This window comes from Sceloporus occidentalis, unplaced genomic scaffold (assembly GCF_023333645.1).
Source record: "Sceloporus occidentalis isolate IW3139 unplaced genomic scaffold, rSceOcc1.0.p SCAF_5, whole genome shotgun sequence".
Taxonomy (NCBI): domain Eukaryota; kingdom Metazoa; phylum Chordata; class Lepidosauria; order Squamata; family Phrynosomatidae; genus Sceloporus; species Sceloporus occidentalis.
In genome coordinates, this window is record NW_028316985.1 from 91,669,615 (window position 1) to 91,690,496 (window position 20,882).

At 40.1% G+C, this 20,882-nt stretch overlaps 1 protein-coding gene across 1 annotated transcript in view; it reads left to right on the top strand.

The window, feature by feature from the left end:
- Positions 1–944: 944 nt before the first annotated feature.
- The window catches only part of KCNIP4 (potassium voltage-gated channel interacting protein 4), a 434,206-nt gene continuing 414,268 nt past the window's right edge, over positions 945–20,882 (top strand). The window contains exon 1 of the mRNA XM_089524731.1: positions 945–1,061. Within this exon, the coding sequence (XP_089380857.1) occupies positions 1,001–1,061 (61 nt within the window). The 5' untranslated portion in view covers positions 945–1,000. The remainder of the gene's footprint in view (positions 1,062–20,882) is intronic.

Here is a 20,882-nt window from a genome sequence, read left to right on the forward strand (position 1 = left end):
TCACTGAAGATCACTTAGCAATAAACAAAGTGAACTTGAACTCCTAGCACAACAAGCCAAACAGGAGGTACAGTGGGCCCTTGGTATCTACTGGGACTTGGTTCCAGGATCCCTTGTTCAGGACAGTTCTTGAAAATCGCCTCCTCTGGGATGGATGGGGAATGGAATAGCAGCATTCTGGTGTGCAGGAAAATATGTCCTTTCCCTGTTCCATTCCCATTGTTCGGTGCTAGCTGCGTTCCTGGAACCCCGTGTGATAAGCTCCCTTGATTCAAATGAGGAAGCACATAGAGCTTTGAAAGCTTGTGACAAATATATTGTGCATTTCGGTGCCAATAAAACATATTGTGCATTTGGGTGCCAATAAAAGGTATCGCTGAAGGCTCTTTGGTTGGCATTTGTTCAACGGCCAACACAGCTACTCCTGCGTGTGAACCTTTTGAGTAAAGAGCTGACCCAATAGGAAAGTAGGAGGAACAGCTTGATATGTCAGGGATGTTTACACCTGTGAAGAGATGCTGGGCTGAAATCCTGGGAGCCAGGTGCAAGGAGGAAGCCTTCTCCTCACTTCTGCCTCCTTTGGGACTCCCAGGCTTGTTTCCTGCCTTATGAGGAGGAGGGAAAGGATAATGAAATAGGAAACTGGGTGGGACTTTGAACTCCACAGAGTTGGCCCCTTGCAAAGAGGCTGCCTCGCCTTTCCAGCTTCCAGGCTCCTTTCCTTCATGAGAAAGAGGAGGGGAAGGATACTAAAATACGACTTTGAACTCCACAGAGTTGGCCCCTTTTGCCTCGCCTTTCCAGCCCAGCCTCTTAAGGAGGGAACCAGAGGAAGAGGCTGCCTTTTGGGGAGTGTGGGAGGGCTCCCCCTCAGAGAGAGTGGCTGCTTGGCACCTTTTTCTCTGGACTCGTGTGAGGAGGGGAGAGCTGGGAGCCTGGTCAGGCAGCCCAAGGAGAAGAGCCTCTATAGAGAGAGACTCCAGAGAGAGACCAGCTCGCCATGAACGTGAGGAGGGTGGCCAGCATCTCCGCGCAGCTGGAGGAAGGCAGCTCTGCTGGAGGTAAGGGCTGCCAGAGCAGCAGCAGCAGAGCATGCTTTCTTGGCTTGGCTTTGGCGTCTGTTTTGTGTTGGTAGGCGTCTGTTTTGTGTTTTTGGCGTCTGTTTTGTGTTGGTGTCTGTTTTGTGTTAGCGTCTGTTTTGTGTCTTTGGCGTCTGTTTTGTGTTTTTGCCTGCTTTCGTGGTGCAGCCAGGGTGACCAGGGGTGTCCTCGCCCTTCCAGGGGAAACCCTGGAAGGGAGGACGTTGGAAGACGCGTCCAGGAAAAGGAGGACGCGCCTGGTCAGCCTGGTTTTTATGAGTGCCAGCCCCATAGCCCTTCTGCCTTAACCTAGCTGGTTCTTCTGGGTTTATTTCTGTATTCACCCCCCATTTTTTCCAGCCCAGGTTGATGGGGCTTCCAAAGTGTCATGAAGGCGACCTGTCTCGTCCTCTCTGGTGTTTCTGGGGCTGCAGCCACACTGCGGAATTTAAAGCAGTTCGAGACCGCTTCAACTGCCCATGGGATGCTGAGAGCACTGTAGTTTGTGCTGCTCTCTCCGATGAGAGAAAAGGGAGACGTCTCTCACAAAACTTCAGATGGATTCTATGTCTTGGAGCCACTTATTAAAGCGGGGTGAAACTGCCTCTATTCTGCAGTGCGGATGCAAGCCTCAGTCATAGGCAGCGATTGGAAGTGCAGCCCTGGAGTTCTTTCACTGGAAATAAACCTTATTGTTGGTCCAAAATACACTGAGATAATCCACTTTGAGACCACTTTGACTGCTTTGGTTCCATGCTAGGAAATGCTGGGATCTGTCGTTTTGGGAGACCTTTGGTCTTCTCTGTCACAGAACTCTGGGGTCACAATTCCCAGAATTCCCTAGCACTAAGCCAGTGGTCTCAAACTGGATCATTTCTGGAGTAGTTGGACCCCTGTTACTCTTTTTGTTCCAACTGTGGCACTGCGCCCCTCAGAGTAGTGCCAACGAAACTATGGAGGCTGCTCCACATGCTCTGGCTCCTTTCCCCTTGACTCCTCTACCCCTTGGAAGTAGGGTTTCCAACATTTCACCTGCCTTCTGTCTTTCATTGCCACCTGCAATTTTAATCCTTTTATTATTTATTGAATGGAAAGTGACACATAGCTGCATGATGAGGTTTAGTTTTAAAAAGTTGGCAACTCTAATGTAGAGCCATCCTGTGTGTTTATGTACAGATGACAGTTTGCAAGAGGTGCATCTGCACTGTGGAAATAAAATGGTTTGACGCCACTTTAACTGCCATGGCTCAAGGCCACGGAATTCTGGGAATGGTGCTTTGTTGTGGCACCATTTTAGTGCTTCAGATAGGTATGAAGAGACCATGTGCCTGTCTTGGAGTTTCCAGTTGGGGTGACTTGGTTTTTTAGACCTTGTGCAACTCCTGAACCATCACCAAAGGCAGACCTTTATTCCAGGAGGTCTGTTTTCTAGACTGTTAGAAGGTAAGTTGGCCAGAATTTCCCTTTTGAGCGATCCCTCTGAAAGTCTGTGTTGACACTGTTACCATCAACAGCTGAGGAGAGTGTTGTTTATAGTATGCTGCATTTTGAATGAAACAAAAAGGAAAACAAGCAGCTTATGTTGCGTATGGATACAATCATATGCTTCAAAACAAGTCTACAAAGTTGAGCTTTCTAGCTACTTAAGGATCAAATTGAAAACAATTTGAAACAAATACATTTACTACCTCCAGAAACATATTCATAAGGTTCTTTGGATAGCATACCTCTTGGTGGTCTTTGCTCCTTCTCTCTATCGCAATTTTCTTTTGCCAAGTAATTTTGTCCTGAGATAGGAAGGCAATCTGAAGTTGTTCAGAGGCAAGTAATCGGTTCTCCAGATAAAAAACTGGCTTTTCTGCTGGCTTCCAGCTCACAGAAATCTAGCAAACAGGGTACTCAGGAAGGCACCCATACAGACAGAGGGGCAATGTCATTAAACAGCAAAAATAAATACTGTACCATCTTTAATACATGATGCATAACTTTCCTAGTGGTGCAAACAAAACCCCAGATATGAGCGTTCTATATAAATCAGAATGGATGACAACTGTATGCCTAACTCATGTGATGTGATTTGCAGAATATACTTTAAACAAATCAGTGACATGAAATTATGGCTTGGGAAGGGTGAAGTACAGAGTTAACTAAAAGGTGAACTAGAACTCTGTTAGAATCATAGAGTTGGAAGAGACCCCAAGGGCCATCCAGTCCAACCCCCTGCCATGCAGGAAATCACAATCAAAGCATCCCTGACAGATGGCCATCCAGCCTCTGTTTAAAGACTTCCAAGGAGGGAGACTCCACCACTCTCCGAAGTAGAGTGTTCCACTGTCAAACAGCTCTTACTGTCAGGAAGTTCCTCCTAATGTTGAGGTGGAATCTCTTTTCCTGGAGCTTGCATCCATTGCTCTGGGGTCCTGTTCTCTGGAGCAGCAGAAAACAAGTTCGATCCCTCTTCAATATGACATCCCTTCAAATATTTAAGCAGGGCTATCATATCACCTCTCAACCTTCTCTTCTCCAGGCTAAACATACCCAGCTCCCTAAGTCATTCTTCATAGGACATGGGTTCCAGACCCTTCACCATTTTAGTCGCCCTCCTTTGGACACGCTTTAGTTTCTCAACATCCTTTTTGAATTGTGGTGCCCAGAACTGGACACAATATTCCAGGTGAGGCCTGACCAAAGCAGAATACAGTGGCACTATTACTTCCCTTGATCTAGACACAATACTTCTATTGATGCAGCCTAAAATCACATTGGCCTTTTGAGCTGCCGCATTGCACTGTTGCTGTGGTCAGAAGCTTCATGCACACATAGGGTGGGAATTTTGCATCCTCCATCCTGTAGTTGACATATAGGGTTGGCCCAAGACATTTGGTACTTCCAAGATGGCATTCCCTCTCTATGCTGTGGGCAAAAGCCAGCTGGACTTTAAAGGACAGTGAGATACTGTTCTTTACCAACCTGATGCAACAGGCTTGATTCAGGCTAGTTTCTAGGACATATTGTACGGCATAGTTGTTCCAGTTTTTGGAGGAACTGTCAGGATTCCCCCTCCCCTGCATCTTCCACCTAAGGCAATTGCTTCATTCTGTCTAATGGTACGGCTGGCTAGGTTATATGGCACACCACTTTCTAGTGTGGCTGTTTGGGACCTAAGGGTGACTGCAAATAGGGGACTTGCAGTGAATGTTTGCCCACTCCCTACAAGATGTGCTTCTGCTTGTTCAAATTGGGGTGCATGCCAGTATAAAGAATAGCTTGTAAAAAGTAATAGCTTACTAAAGAAAGCTGCAAGCATGCTATTATTCCTCTCTGCCCTTGGAAGTATTACATTGTTTGCAACCATCTATTTGGTGACATTGTGGAAAGAGCTGCATTGACTTCAAAGTGGAAAAGATATGAAGAAGAAGAAGAAGAAGAGAGGGATTTAAAGACTCTGTCAATGCACCAATGGTTTTGACACATAGAGGCTAGGTATCACTCATTGGGGCTGGGGAATCTTTAAGACAATTTTCCATGCTGCATGAAGGGGAGTTATATTGGTGAAAAAGAAGAAGAATTCAGTTTAAGGTTGCCTAGAATTAGTCTCACAATTCTTTGATTCTTAGTAATTATTTCTTTTTGGAAGTTGCAGAATTAAGGCTAGACTCTTTTATGATAAATTAAAGGAGTTAACTTGTAAAAGGCATTGGGGTGCTTCTATTATATAGAAACAATACCACTAGCAGTAAAGTTTTCATGCAAAAAAAAGGCATTTTAGTCATCCTGAACAGACAATAGAGAACCACAATTTTAAATATAGGATTTTAATTTTAAAAATGTTAAACAGATATATAGATGTTCATAGAGAACTTTGTCTGACTGATGTATTAGCTGTTATAGCCAGGTGGTATGGTAAGAATCCAGCATTTATGAATTTGCCTTCGATGGTGTTCTTTTTATAGATAAAATGGCTAGAGACAAGAGAAACCAAGTGAAGCATGGAGGTCTAAAGCCATGGAGGTACTCAAAGTTAGCTGTATTGCAATTATGGTTGGTTTTGAATGTGATGGGTCTTTGTTCCCCACTTCTCCTCTCCTTCCAACCCAGCAGCTCTCTGTGCCACCATAAAACCTGTCCCACAGTGTTTTCCAGGCTTTTGCAGCAGAGAGCTGCAAAGCGGAAGGTGGAAATCATCTTCTGACGCCAGAAGAATAATTTCCTATGAACCTAGATAGTTTTCCCACCCTTGTTTAGTCACCAAAATGATATTTTCTATCAAACCCTGTCAGTAATTAATGGAAAGTTAATATAAGGGTATTCATATTGTCCACTTCCATGCAAATTCTGGAAGTAAATGTGAGCATTATAGTGGCTAGCTCATGTCCGTGTTTTTATTTGCCAGCCATAAATCCAGCTTGAAGCCACCCTTGAGAAAGATGGATTGGTGCCACAGCAACAGCACACCACAGCCCCTATCCACCTTTTTGCCACCCCCAAAAGAAGAAGCAAATAGTCCGGTGACTGTAAGAACTAGCCTTATGCATGGAGGCAAGATGGCCAGAGTATCATCTCCGTTTGGTCACATGTACTTTCGATACAGGAAGGTGTTTGCATGAATTTTAGTTATGTGGACATGGATGTATAGATTTAACAGTTTGAGTCACTTTGCTGGACTGGAAAATGCAATGGATACTTTTACATGAATATAATATGAATAATAGATAAACAGTGCCTCATTTTTGTAGCTGCTTAATTTGGTGGTGAATCATATTTTAGTTCCTTTGTTCCATGATAGGTTATTTAGCAAAATTATTCTTACTTTAAACTACGAAGATTAAGGTTAAAATTAGATGCTATACTGTGCAGGGAAAGTCCACTTGGAAATAAATATGCAGGCACTGTTCCAGATCATGACCATCAATAGTATGTAGGGAAAATTCAAAATTTCCTCTCTGTTCAACCACTTTCCTTAGTATGTCCTCCTACCCCTGGCATGGAGGACAAAAATAAGAAGAAGACAAAAACTTAGGCGTCTATGGTTTACACACCTGATGATATGCTTTATCAACATAGTTTTCCATGTTGCTGCTATGCAAAAGAACTGATTATGGAGGTGATCACATTGACATATAACCTGACTGCTCCCTAATGGGATGCAGCTGGGTTGTGGGAGGCAGGAGGGAATAATAATAATAATAATAATAATAATAATAATAATAATTTATCATATGTAATTAGCTGCTGCTGCCACTGGGCAGCTGCATCCCGGGTCCCAGCCATCCTTTGGATGCCGTGTTTTGAAGCTGGGAGCTTTCTGACTTTGAAAAGTGGCCTCCAAACACTGCTGGGACCCAGGATGCAGCCAGGATGCAGCTGCCCAGAAAATTATGTGCAATGATACCCGGCTGCATCCCGCAATCTGTTAGGGAGCAGTCAAGTTTTTTGTCAATGCGATAATCTCCTATGCTTCAAAAGTAAGTAAACCTTTCCTTAATGTCTTGTACCCAGGACCTACATTAGCATGAAAAGCATGTAAAGAAGGAGCCAACATGATGGTTTTCAGGTGACATGGTGAGAATGGGGACAGGTGAAAACTAGAACTAGTGTCAAAGTGGTGCAGCAAGAAATACATGAAGTACTTGCCATAGCAGGCATTGGGACTGCCATTTAAACTCTTTATCAGGCAGCAAAATGTCTTACCCTGACATTGATTTCTATGCTATATTGAGTTGCCATTTTTAATCCAGAAAAGAATGTTGAAGTAATGCAGCCGCTTGCTGTATTAGTGGGAAAAAATGATAGGGTTTTGTTAACAGGATCACTCTAGCTGCTCACTCTCTGTAAAAACAATTTCTAGAATCTTAGTCAACACTCAAACTACTACACCACCTACTTAAGCTTAATTTTTTATATTCCACTCCCTTGATGGGAAGTGTGGAGTATTTTACATGGAATCCCAGGGCCAGTCTGCCCTCAGCCTTTTCCAGGTTGAAATGTCCTTACAGTGCAACAATACTGGGACCCCTTTGGAGTGCTTTGGTTATTAGTTTTGTGCTAGTGTCAAGGAACTGGCAAAACCACATCTGGATATTCCTTGCCAAAGAAAGCCCTATGAAATTCATGGGGTCACCATAAGTTGACAGGTGACTTGTAGGTGCATGTGTGCATGCGCGCACACACACACACACACACACACACACATAGAGTATGGCAGATTTTATGGTACATGGAATATGAATATAAATGTTCAAAAACATTTATATTGCATTGAAGGCTTTTTTTTACTGTGGTATAAGAAGCATGACATATTTTCTTAGGAAGCACATGCAAGCTGGAGAATGCAATGGTCAACAAAAATGCAGCCATTAAACTAGTTTCATTTTCTGCTATGCAGAAATTGCACAAATGCAAGCTGAATTTAATGATGAAAAACAAATGAGTTTTCAGATTGCATAGTGGTTGATGTTACTGACACATTTCAGTAACTTTTCTGCTGTTCAGCTTTATATGTTTCTACTCAAAATTTCAAAGAGTTTTTTTTGTGTGAGATTTTTTTTGGGGGGGAGATTTGTTTTGGATGCACTGGGGTTCTCTCCAAATGAGTTTTCCCCTTTGCTAATCTTCTTTAAATGGTATCTACTATTAGTACATTCCGTGTAGTTAGGCTAACAATGTAAAACCATGCAGTTATACAAACAACAAAATCAAGTTCCAGAGGCTTTTGGGATTAGACAATTTTGAGCTGAATTTGGGGTCCTTAATTACAGAAAGAGCTTCCAGCATATGAAAAAAAAGGCATGTTGAAGAAAAGCTAGAATGTACCCTCTTCCATGATATATACATATTCATGTAGAAAATGTTTTCTTGACAAGGGAGAACTGAATTAGCAATAGCAAGTACATTTCCATACCACTTATCAGCGAACCAGCACTCACTAAAAGGTTTACAATGTGTAAGCCAATTGCCCCCTACAATCTGAGTATTCATTTTACCGACCTATGAAAGGATGGAGGGCTAAGTGGACCTTGGAGCCCTGCTTGGGACCAAACTCACAACCTTGTGGCTCCAGTATCAACATTTAACCACTAGGACTTCCTTGTGAATTCACATGTGCAACCAGAGTGATATACTCTAGGAAAAGCCTTGCCATCTTAATTCTATAGAAAGCATCAATGATGTCTAAGAATCACAGAATCATAGAGTTGGAAGAGACCGCAAGGGCCATCCAGTCCAACTCCCTGCCATGCAGGAAATCTCAATCAAAGCATCCCTGACAGATGGCCATCCAGGCTCTGTTTAAAGACCTCAAAGGAAGGAGACTACACTACACTCCAACGGAGTTTGTTCCACTGTTGGACAGCCCTTACTATCAGGAAGCTCTTCCTGATGTTGAGGTGGATCCAGCCATTAAACTAGTTTCATTTTCTGCTATGCAGGGAGCTTGCATCCATTGCTCTGGGTCCTAGTCTCTGAAGCAACAGAAAACAAGCTAGCTCCCTCCTCAATGTGACATCCCTTCAAATATTTAAACAGGGTTATCATATCATCTCTTAACCTTCTCTTCTCCAGGCTAAACATACCCAGCTCCCTCAGTCGTTTCTCATAGGGCATGGTTTCCATGGTTTCACCATTTTAGTCGTCCTTCTTTGGACACGCTCCAGTTTCTCCACATCCTTTTTGAATTGTGGTGCCCAGAACTGGACACAGTTTTCCAGGTGGGGCCTGACCAAAGCAGAATAGAGTGGCACTATTACTTCCCTTGATCTAGACACTATATTTCTATTGATGCAGCCTAAAATTGCATTGGCCTTTTTAGCTGCTGCTTCGCACTGTTAACTCATGTTCAATTTGTGGTCTCCTTGGACTCCTAGATCCCTTTCACATGTAGTCTCGTTCAGCCAGGTGTCACCCAGTGCATTTCATTTTTCCGCCCTAAGTGCAGTACCTTACATTTCTCCTTGTTGAAATTCATTTTGTTATTTTTGGCCCAGCTATCTAATCTATTCAGGTCATTTTGAATTTTTATCATGTCCTTTGGGGTATTAGCTACTCCCCCTAGTTTGGTATCTTCTGCAAATTTGATAAATATGCCCCCAATTCTGTCATCCAAGATACACTATATCCACAGCATTCCCTTCATCTACCAAGCTGGTAATTTTATCAAAAAAAGAGATGGGATTTGTCTGGCATGACCTGTTTCTCTGAAACCCATGTTGACTTTTTGTGATTATGGAATTGCCTTCTAGATGTTCTGTTTAATGATCTGCTCTAGACTCTTTCCTGGTACTGATGTCAGACTAACTGGACGATAATTGTCGGGATCCTCTTTTTTCCCCTTTTTGAAGATGGGGACAACGTTTGCCCTCCTCCAGTCTGCTGGCACTTCTCCTGTTCTCCAGGAGTTCTCAAAGATTATTGTCAATAGCTCTGATATTACATTTGCCAGTTCTTTTAATTCTTTTGGATGTAGTTCATCTGGTCCTGGAGACCTATATTCGTTTAGATCAACCAGATATTCCTGTACTATCTCTTTAATTATTCTGTGCTGAAATTCCCCTATATTGTCCTCTGCTCCATTATCCTCAGGTTGAGCACTCTTTTCCTTTTCTGAGAAAACTGAGGCAAAGAAGGTGTTGAGTAGTTCTGCCTTTTCTCTGTCTTCTGTTAGCATTTTGCCATCTTCTCCACACAATGGCCCTACCCTTTCCGAACAGTTTTGATGTTACCCAGTCTCTCTTTGTAATGTCTGGAAGGGATCTTGTATAGAAAGTGTATGCCGGCTTCAGGTACAATTCTTTTATAACACCCTTTGAGACCCTGTTGAGTAGTGGAAATAGCTGAAGTCATCCTTGGAATATCATTTTTTGCTTATTACTTTTTGCCCTGTCAAACGTATTTTATAAGATGTTAAAGGGGATTTGGCTTTTGATGTTAAGATCAAATCTTGCTGCCTTCTTCATAGGTTTAGTTTGTTAAATTAATGCATTCCATCTCATTTTTTCTCCTAATTCTTAACTACATGTCACAAAGGTGAAACAGACTGCCCCCTAGAAAGCTGGATTGGTGCCACAGCAACAGCCCCAACCCACCTTTTTGCCATCCCAAAAAGAAGCAGCAAATAGTCACTCTTTTTTGTGCCGACAAAAAGTTGGCTTTTCCATTCCCGCTGCAGATGGAAACTGGCTTTCAGGTGTTCTGGCAGCATGAGGCTTGTAAATGCCCCTTGAGCACCTGGAAGCTGGCCCACATGTGGGCAGCTGGGCAGCATCAAACCAGTTTCTGGGCATCTTGGGGGCATGCATCATCTGCACCCCATGCACCGCAAGATGGCTGGAAGCCAGTTTTGTTGGCTGGTCTGTTTCGCCCCACAGTTTATCAAACCAAACATGTTTTGTTTTAGCCATTCTAGAAACAAGCAGGAACAACAAAGCAGTGTGCACTAGCAGATTGCTTCTTCACAATAAACCAGGGTGCCATGGTTATTTTGTCATGCAAGTTCACACTGTGTATTAAAACACAGCAATAATAATAATAATTTTAAAAATTGCTCTCAAAATCACAGTCTGTATGCTCTTTGAACATGATCTCTGTTACAAGTATGTACAATTGGTAGTGAATGGCAAGGCCATCTTCCTTTGTTAGCAAATGGAGTTCATTTGTTACTTGAGCAATGGAAAAGTATTCCTTTTTTCCTTCACTATTTTTGCCTCAGGTCAAGGTTGTCCATGAGTAAAGCAATAACTTTTTTTTTAAAATGAAACAATACTAAAATATGGAGTTAAATTAAGAATTGAGAATTCAGAATATGTTTGAGTCATCATAAAGGAAAAAAAGGGACTGAGATACGTAACCTGAAATCCATATGATACTGGGTCTGAAATCTGGTTCACCAATGAGAATATGTCATTTGGAGAACAAGTCAGTGAGTTGTCATGCACCAGGTGAGGTGGGTAAGGCACAGTTGAGGTAGGGAAGCTTTTCAGACCTTTGCTATGCCATGCTGGTTAATGTTGATCAGTGGTTGTGCATATAATATGGATTTATTTACAGGGTTTATAAAGGGGCATTTGTTGTTGTTGTGTGTCTTCAACTTGTTTCCAACTTATGATGACCCTAAGAAAACCCTATCATGGAGTTTTCTTGGCAGGATTTGTTCAGAGAAAGTTTAATATGGCCATCCTTTGAGAAAGTGTGACTTGCCCAGAGTCATCCAATCAATATTATAGCTGAGCTGAGATTCAAACCCTCCTCTCCGACACTCAAACCACTACATCATGGTTTGTCAGAATAGCTTTATTTCCAAACTACGTGCATAAAAGCATATCCATTCCATTCATGTGACACAGGTAAATTTAACAGAATTAAGAGAAGACAGCTGGGCAGATGTTGTTGAATTGCAATCCCAATGAGTCCTAGGCAGCATACTCAGTGGTAAGGAATACTGGGAAGTGCAATCTGAGATCTGGAGTACCACACTTATCATACCTCTGATATATGTGTGGTAGAAAAACCATTTGATTTTTTTACATGTACTTGACATGAGAACATACTCTGGGTACAACCAATGATGCCTCTACCCTGATCTTAGCAGAATCATTTACATATGGATACATGCTCATGCTTATATTTTGTAACTATAGTGAATTTTTTAAAAAAATAAACGTTATTGCTGGCAAGATACTTGGTACAGTAACAAATTCCACTTCCTACCTTGTAGATAGGCCCTTTCCCTTCAAAATCTGATAATATAGCTTGTGTCTGAATACATGGTCTTCTGGATTAAAGATTATGAGTATAATTCAGAGTTTTACCATACTTGGGACAAATGAGTCATAGATTACTTAAGTCTACTCTTAGTTAAGTATGACTGTGTCTAAATCCAACCCTATAGCTTGTACTGAGTGGGACCGAACCTCAAAATAAACACACTTTGAGCAGCGCTATGCTTTCCATTAAATGTACTTCTCATATTTTTCAGCTAATGGAAGCTGCATAATATTTCAGACAGAAAGAAAATTGGCATCTGGCAATTGCAAACTTGGCCAGACACTGAGTATTTTTCTGTAGTTTCATCTGGCACTTTAAATCAAGCGCATCCGTCATTTTTTTGTAGAGACAGGCACTCAGTTTTAATAAGCACAGGGCTGTTTGTCTAAAATGTGTATGGAACTAGCAATTCTTTCACTGCTGTTATCTTTACATACAGCCTTAGAAACATGTATTTTCCCTGTAAAACTGCATGGGTACCGTATTCATGGCTTTAGAGTTACATTCATACTAACCCCAACTTCCAGCAACTAAACACAGGAAAGTATGTGTGTGTGTATGTATATATATATGTGTGTGTGTGTGTGTGTGTGTGTGTATATATATATATATATATATATATATATATATTGGATAGGATGCTGATGGCAATTAATGCAGTTGGAAGATTTACCTGCTGATTTCTGTGACAAGCATGACATTTTTTCTGTCCAGTTAGCAACCTTGAATGTACTGTGTGCTTTTTCAGAACATATAAATCAGACTTGACTGTTCTGATGCTATAAAATCAAAGTGCCTGGTATGTAATGAGCAGTTTGCTCACATTGACGGTTCAGGGTTTTTCTTTTTGCTAAACTGGTTTTCCTTTTCTGTCTTGAACAGCAGCCTGACAGGCAGAAGCAAAGCAGGCAGGATTGTTCCTGGCAGTGGAGATAAAATGATGGAAGAGCTTTGCATGTTATCTTCTGCTTTTTTCAAGTTGCCATTTGAGTCAAAGTTGGCAGCAGTTGTCATAGTTCTATGCAACCTTTTTGCGTGTTGTCTTCTTTCTCCACTGTGGAGATGTCTTTTAAGGTCTGGTAGGGAATAGACAGTGCCCTCCGCAAAACAACTCACCCTGTACTCTCCACAAAAATGAATCTGTGATCAATGAATAAGAATCTTTGTATGTTGGGGAGAAAGGAGTACCTTCATAAAGCAAGTACTGGCAATCTTCCTTTAGATTCATTACATGGTATATAAGCAGAGATTTTGGAACCTAAACCATGATTTTGCCCTTCTAGGTGTTTCACAATTCAAAATTGGAAAAGTGTGACTGATTAAAAGCTAAGCAGCAGCTCTAATACAAAAGGAAAGATTTTATTCTTAGAATTTAACGTAACTTTAAAAATGATTTTAGTTTTTGTATTGGTTAATTTGAATTCAGCAGGCAGTTATTATGAACTCTCCTTTCAGTAGTACTACATTCCAAATATTTTAAATTAACACTGTGAGTATTTCCAATAAATATTCAGATAGTCCAGACAAATTTAGGAAAAACCCAACTCAAAAGTTGTTCTGCATTAAACCAAATCAACAGGAATGGAGATACTTTTTTAATAGTTGTTCTTTTCATACATTGCTATTTCGGTGGGCATTAGTATCTTCCTTGTTCTTATGTTGGCTGAATGAATATAATTCACATTTCTTCATTGTCATCTGTCTGAGCTCCCAATCATTTACATTCAGTCTTGGACTCAGTGATATGCGATGGCTCATTAGCTTGTAATTTTGGTATGTATTTGCCACTTCTCCCAAAGGGTTAGGATGGCTAAAGTAAGTGAATTGTTATACAGTGGGCCCTTGGTATCTGCCGGGGTTTAGTTCCAGGAATCCCCCCCATAGATAACAAAATCCATGGATGCTCAAGTCCTGCTATAGACAATGGCATAGTAAAGTGGTGTCCCTTATAGAAAATGGAGGAATGAAAGTTTGCTTTTTGGAATTTATACATTTTAAAAATATTTTCAAACCGTGGATGCTTGAATCTGCGGATAAAAAATCCATGGATAAAGAGGGCTGACTGTATAGATCCATGAGTCATGAAAGAGTTCATAATAATGCATAAATAATTCTGGGAAAGAATCTAAAGAAGAACATTGTATTCAATGTTAAAAAGTCTCCCAAACATGGGGAAAACTGATTTCTTCCTTCACCCTGAAAAGTGGGGAAGACAGGGAATTGGCTTCTCTGAGTGATAACTGCTGTGTGTCCTTGATAGAAAATGCTTGAGCATAGTTATCTACGGCCAAGAGACTTCCAGATTAGTCTGCTCAGACACAATGGTAGATAGGGATGTAGTTCTTCACTGAGTTTCTTCTCAAAAGTAGCAATGGGTAATTTCAGCAATTTTCATCTTGCTGCAATAAAGCCTTTGAAACTATCCAGTTTTTCAAGATACTGCAATTTGGAACCAATTCTTTACAGAATTTGCTCATAGTGGTTTTACACAGAAAACAAGAAATATTTATGCCTGTATGGAAAGTGGTGTTTTCTGTGCAGAAAATTTGGTTTTCTATGCAAATCAACCATGTGCAAATTTTACGTAGAATAAATCCCTAATTACAGTATTTTTTTTGTCTAGGAATTAATATTTCTGCACTGAAATATTGTTTTCCTTGCAGAAAGATGCTGTTCCCTGTGCAAAAAAGTGTTGCTTTCTGTGCCAAACAATCACGTGAGAATTTTGCATGGAGTAAGTCCTAAACTACAGAGATGCTCATCAGTTCAAGTTTCTTCTTGCCAGTGCTTCTCAACACTCATAAAACATGTTTTTCAACCATATTTTGGATAATTTTGAACACTACCATCCCTAGTGGTAGCTAGGTTGTACTGCTCACTAGCAATATTGTGGTGAAATAACTGCTCACTTCTTCTTGTTTCAAAGCACAATGAGAGCACTGGTTTTAATCTTTGAAACTTGATACCAAGCCTGCCTGACCTACTTCACTCTCTACTGTGACAAAGCAATACAGTTGTCCTTTAAAGAGGGAACACAAGTAGTGGGTGCCTCATTAAAGATTTTCACACCAGCTCAGAAGTGCTGGTAAAAAGTTGCTGGATCGTTGAGGAAGCATGCTTGTACGAAAGCCTGGCACACTTCCTCAACCTCGGGGAATCGTCGGCTCCCTCTAGCATCAGTGAATCATTCCAGGAGGGGGGATTTCCTCTGAATGGAAACTTTGCATTCAGAGGAAATTCCTTCTTCTGGAATGATTCAGTGAAGCTAGAGGGAGCTGACGATTCCCTGATGTTGAGGAAGTGTGCCAGGCTTTCACACGTACACACTTCCTCAACAATCCAGCAATATTTTACCAGCGCTTCGAAGCTGGTGTGAAAATTTTAATTTTCAAGTGCAATTGTGCCTTTCAAAGCTTCCCAGAAGCACAGGGTTAAACACAAGGTGCATGCTCTTGGGATGTTTTGTTTTAGAGGAAAATGGCAGCATGTTCTGTATTTCTGTGGCATAGCAGCAAAACTGGAGGTAGTGTACTAAGCTATTAAGACAGTCAGTATGTCATACCCCTGTTCTATGTACTTGTAATATTGTCCCTTCTCTATAACCTGCCTCCAGAATTAAATTGGCCTGCTGGTTGCCTTCCATTTTGGAAGGAGGTAAAAGCATATTAATTCCACTAGGCTTTTAAGAGAAGAAGTCTTTTAAATCTGGTTTTCATCTTAAATTTTGAGAGTGCTTACATTTTTATAGTGTTCTAATTGTTTCTTTTTGTTGCAGACTATTTTGGAAACGTTTTGTGTGTATGTTTATTGGGAGTATGTTTATGATGGTGCCTTTGCTTGTCTCCCACTCTCCCCATTTCTCTTTCTCTCACATGCCCACGCACACAGAGCAGCTGATGTTTCAGGACTGCTAATAAGTATAGAATAAGACAGATCTGTTTCCTTTTCATTGTTGAACATTGCCGAACAACAAACACAGGCTTTTCCAGAAAACATCAATTTTTCATTTTCAAAGCTAAAACAAAACAAACCTTGGCACTTGAGCAACTTTTAAAAATTGGGAAGTCGGTAAACTAATTTTCTGTTTTCATACTGTCCATCAAGAATCTTTTAAAAAAGCAATTATGTGGGAAAATAAAAGAGGAACAGAATGCCTGGCAAATGTGTAATGATAAGGGGACAAAATGATAAAACTCCCAAAGCAGCTGTATCGTGGAACTGATCCATTTCAGGAGAGTAATTCTAATTCATCTAAAGTTGTTCCTTCATGCTCAATAAAGTGCATAGTCTTGAACTGTCATTCTGTGATCTTGTCAAAACATAGTTCAATGGGATCTAATTCAATGTGATTTATTTTGGCTTAAGTGGGCTTCTGAATATGTATACACTACACTGCAGATATTTCATATCTGAAACCAGCATGTTCTGAAGAGATCCTGAGGACCTTTTTGGAACACTAGGTGATTCCTAGGAGAAAAGGAGGAAAGACCTGAGGGCATGTGGATGATCCAGGTAATATTACAATCAGTTGCTAAATGATGTGCTACTTGCTCCTTCCTTCCCATGAGTCCTCTGCATTTCCACTTATACCAAAAGGCAAAGGTTCCAGCCAACCTCCTTATCCATCCACTCTGGTGTTCTCCTCATCCAATCACTGTTTTTGCCATCCTAAAGTTGAAACCACCACCGCTCTGGAATCCCATTGTCAAAAGCCATCAAGTCTATAGACCTTATCACACTAGGTCAGAAATGGGATTTAAAGTAGATTTAAAGTAGAAATAACCCACAAATGTGAGAGGTTTATCACACAATGTTTCTGCAAACCTAAAATAATGCGAAAATAAAATACATGTAAAGGGGACAAAAATGACAGCTTTTTACTTTCGGAACTTCCTGAAAGTAAAAAAGATGTTGTTCTTCTCTCCTTTATGTTCACTTCATTTTCACATTACTTCACATTTGCAAAAACGTTGTCTGATAAACCTGCATTTGCGGCTTTTTTTCCTACTTTAAATCTATTTTAAATCCCGTTTCTTAGTGGGATTCCTCGAGTCCTTCGTTACATTGCTAGAGATCAAAAAGAATAATAATAATAATAATAATAAAATTTATTTGTATTTTCCCGCCTCTCCCGGGTGAATTGAGACAGGATCACAACCTAATTTAAGAAACAATACAGAATAACACACAATTGATAAAATACATAACAATTAGCGAATAAAAACAAGATATCACAGGTGACACTGGAGTTCAGGGTGTGGATTCGTGTCTTACCAAAAATCAGGTGGGTATGCTCGCCGGAAGAGCTCCATCTTAACTGCCTTCCTGAAGATTTCCAGGGAGGCAGTAAGATGGATCTCTTCCAGGAGGCTATTCCACAGTCTTGGAGCAGCTATCGTAAAAGCTCTTTGGGAAATTGAAACGTATTTGGTTGTTGTTACTTCCAACAAGTTCTTCCCTGTCATTCTAAGAGTGCGGGGCAGATTGTATAGGGAGAAGTGTTCCCGTAAATAACTCGGACCCAAACCATGTAGGGCTTTAAAGGTAATAACCAACACTTTGTATTGTGCCTGGAAGCAGATTGGGAACCAATGAAGATCTTTTAAGATTGATGTTACATGGTCAAACCTTGAAGAACCGGTGACCAATCTGGCTGCCATGTTTTGCACTAGTTGAAGCTTCCAAACGTGGTACAAGGGTAGCCCCATGTAGAGCACATTTCAGAAATCAAGACGAGAGGTTACCAGAGCATGTACCACCGCCTCAAGGTCGTTTCGGTCTAGGTAGGGATACAGTTGGCGTATCAACCAAAGTTGGTACCAAGCACTTCTGGCCGTCGCATCTACTTGAGATGTCAACTGTAGAGACGGATCCAGAAGTACTCTCAAACTGCGAACTTCATCCTTCCAGGGAAGTGTGACCCTGTCCAGGACAGGTTGGTAAATTTCCTTCCCCAGACCTGAGGTGCCTATTGCAAGTACCTCCATTTTCTCTGGATTCAGCCTGAGTTTGTTTTCCCTCATCCAGCCCATTACTGACTCAAGGCAGGTATTCAGAGGAGAGATGCCATCCTTAATCACTGAAACAGTCGGAGGCATAGAGAAGCATATTTGGGTGTCATCAGCATACTGATAATACCGCGCCCCATGTCTCCGGATGATCTCTCCCAGTGGTTTCATGTCCCCAGAGGCTAGTTTTCATGTATAAATACTGGTTTTAAAAACCTAGCCTCTGTGTACACAGTTGTCCCGGGCTGTGCTCCAAGTACTGAGTTGCCCTCAGACCTCAGATTGCGGCACTCCCACTTTCTATAGTCTACTCTTTGAATAGGTAAATATCACTCTCCTTAAACCCAGTTCCATTCTCCCATTTTTATATTTCTAGTTCTATGAGCTCTGAATTCTGGGTCTGTGTTAATTGCTATTGTGTTTGTGTAATTGCACTTGACGTTTTTCTAAATTCACCCAAACCTGGAGCATAAATCCTCAGTTATTGTCAGTATACACAGATGCCAACGGTCCTAAAGATTATCCAGCCTCTTTGCAACACCAATTCCCCCAACATTTAAAATAATGCGGACATACTTGGTGAGGACCTCCAGCCCCCACTTTTCTTTGGGAACAGAATTCTAACACAAAGACAAGAGATTCATGCAGACCATAAATCTGTCAGATTTATGCTCAAATTCATTTGGCTTTGAGGCTTACTATACAATGAAGGAAATATTTTCTCTTTAAATTGATTAATAATTATAAGTTGTATTACAATGTGGTTGCCATATTGGCTGCTGTAATCATTACTTTACAATAGTCTTGATATATGTGAATGTAATTTTCCGTGGAAGTAATTCAAAGGGAACCAGACACAGCACATTCTTAACACTTGTCAGAAAATGGTGCTTCTCTTGAGTGACTTTGTAATTGGAGATTAGTAACTCCATATTACAACGCTGATGGGAACTTCATCTTTGCAAGCATATATTTGAAATGATTTCTAGCATTTCAGTGTGACATGATAAGCATTAATGAAAGAAAAAGAAGGAAAAAATTCAAGAACATTTTATCCGATGAAAAAGGCACTGTCTTTCAAAGTATGTTGCAGTTTAAAGTGTCAGGCTGTATAGATGGCTTTCAGATCCATGACCCAAATATAGATAGATTCATGGATTTTTTGTGTGAATAATAGATCTTTAAACTCATTATTTGATTTTAATCAACTCCTATTGTTTCAGATTTCAGTAGGGAGAACATTAGCATTTTACATAGGAAGGGAATATTCTCAGTACAGTTCATAATATATTTAAATATTTGTATGTAGGTATGACAGCAAAAAAATTGCAACTTTAAAATTCCCTCATAATAACAATAATGTTAACCTTTTTCATTTAAAATTAATAATAATAATAATAATAATAATAAATTATTTGTATTTTCCCGCCTCTCTCAGGTGGATCGAGGCAGGATTACAACCCAACAGTAACAATAAAATACAAAAATAAACATATAATTTCAAACATTAAACTTGACTGGTCTCATTCATACACACCTGTTCCATTACTGTTTCTTCTCTTATGGAGGAATATAGATATCTAAAATCTAAATAGTCCCCTCTGCTTAATTTCAGCTGTCTGTTTTGCTATTGTATGAGAATAATAATAAAAAAATCAGCAACTTATAAGGCTGTAGAAAGGTCTTACTTTCAGTGATGTATGTGCAAGGCAGTTACAACAATTCATTTCTCTTTTTAAAAGCAAAACAAAAAAGCCAGGTTAAAATATAATTTTTTGTGTATGTTTAAGCTGAATGTTTTGATGGCTGACTGGATGGCTCCATGATGGCAAAAGAAATATGAAAACAATGACCAGGAATATCAGCTTTCCATTAATGTTCCAAACTTTACATTTTTTTGCCCACCCACTCCTTCTCCCCACACCTTTTGCCTGTTCCCCAACCCCACTGAAGTATGAGAACCCTTGAGAAATGTGGGACTGAAGTTTCTGATCTTGTGTGTTGATCTACCTCAAACTGACCAACAACATCCTATGTAAATATACAACCAATGGATCAATATATTTGTTGGGAGGCATTTTCACCTGGTTAGGATAATACAACAGAAGTGCTAGTTCTGTATAATATATATAATATATAATGTGTTTTTAACTGCCCTGAATTAATATTTTAAGTGGAGTTTTATTTAATGCTTTTTAAATTTTTGTATTTTGTAACATGCTATTTGGGCATATGATGATGTTTGTTACATCAAGAATGGAACTTGATTTTGAGTATTAGACAAGAGCTGGAAAAATCCAGACTGCAGAGCACTTCTAGTTAATTGAAAAAAGGACTGCTCTTGCAAATTCAATTTAATGGATGACTGTCATTAAAATGACTTTAAATTCCCTTTTAAAAGACCACATTTATGAGCACTCTTTCATTTACCTGCTGAATCAGTTTTAGAGAAACCTTTCATCCCAAAGGTTTCATCATAAAAGTCACCTAGAAATATACTTGCTAAGATATGCTGTGTTCTCGCCTGATCTTGAGAAAGGTGAGCTAAGCACTTACTCAGGTTTTCTGTGTTAACTCACAAGCTTGCAGTTTAAAATTGAGTGTTCTGATAGAGCCAAGCTGACATTGATTCTGACTAAAACAGGCATTTCTTCTGGGCCAAATACATTTTGGGTCTCAGATGATGTCCAGATTCAAGAATTGATTCAGCCTAGAAATGAATGCACATTCAGAAGCATCTTATTCAAAGAAGGACTTGAATAATTATGTTTTCCTTGTTACATCATTTTACATACAGTAATGAAAACTTAACAATGTTTCTACCAGGGAAGCCCTTCATTAATGTGATAATAGTAACCAGTTTAAAGCCATTTTAAAGTGTATTGAAATTTGCCCTCAATAATTCTGCTATAAATTAAATGGCATCTTTGCAAGAAATGGGTGCATTAAGAACCTAGCTGCCATCACAAATCTCTTTGATTTACTTTTAGTTTAGTTTATTGTTAAACTGCATGTTAGAACAAGGGTAAGCAGACAT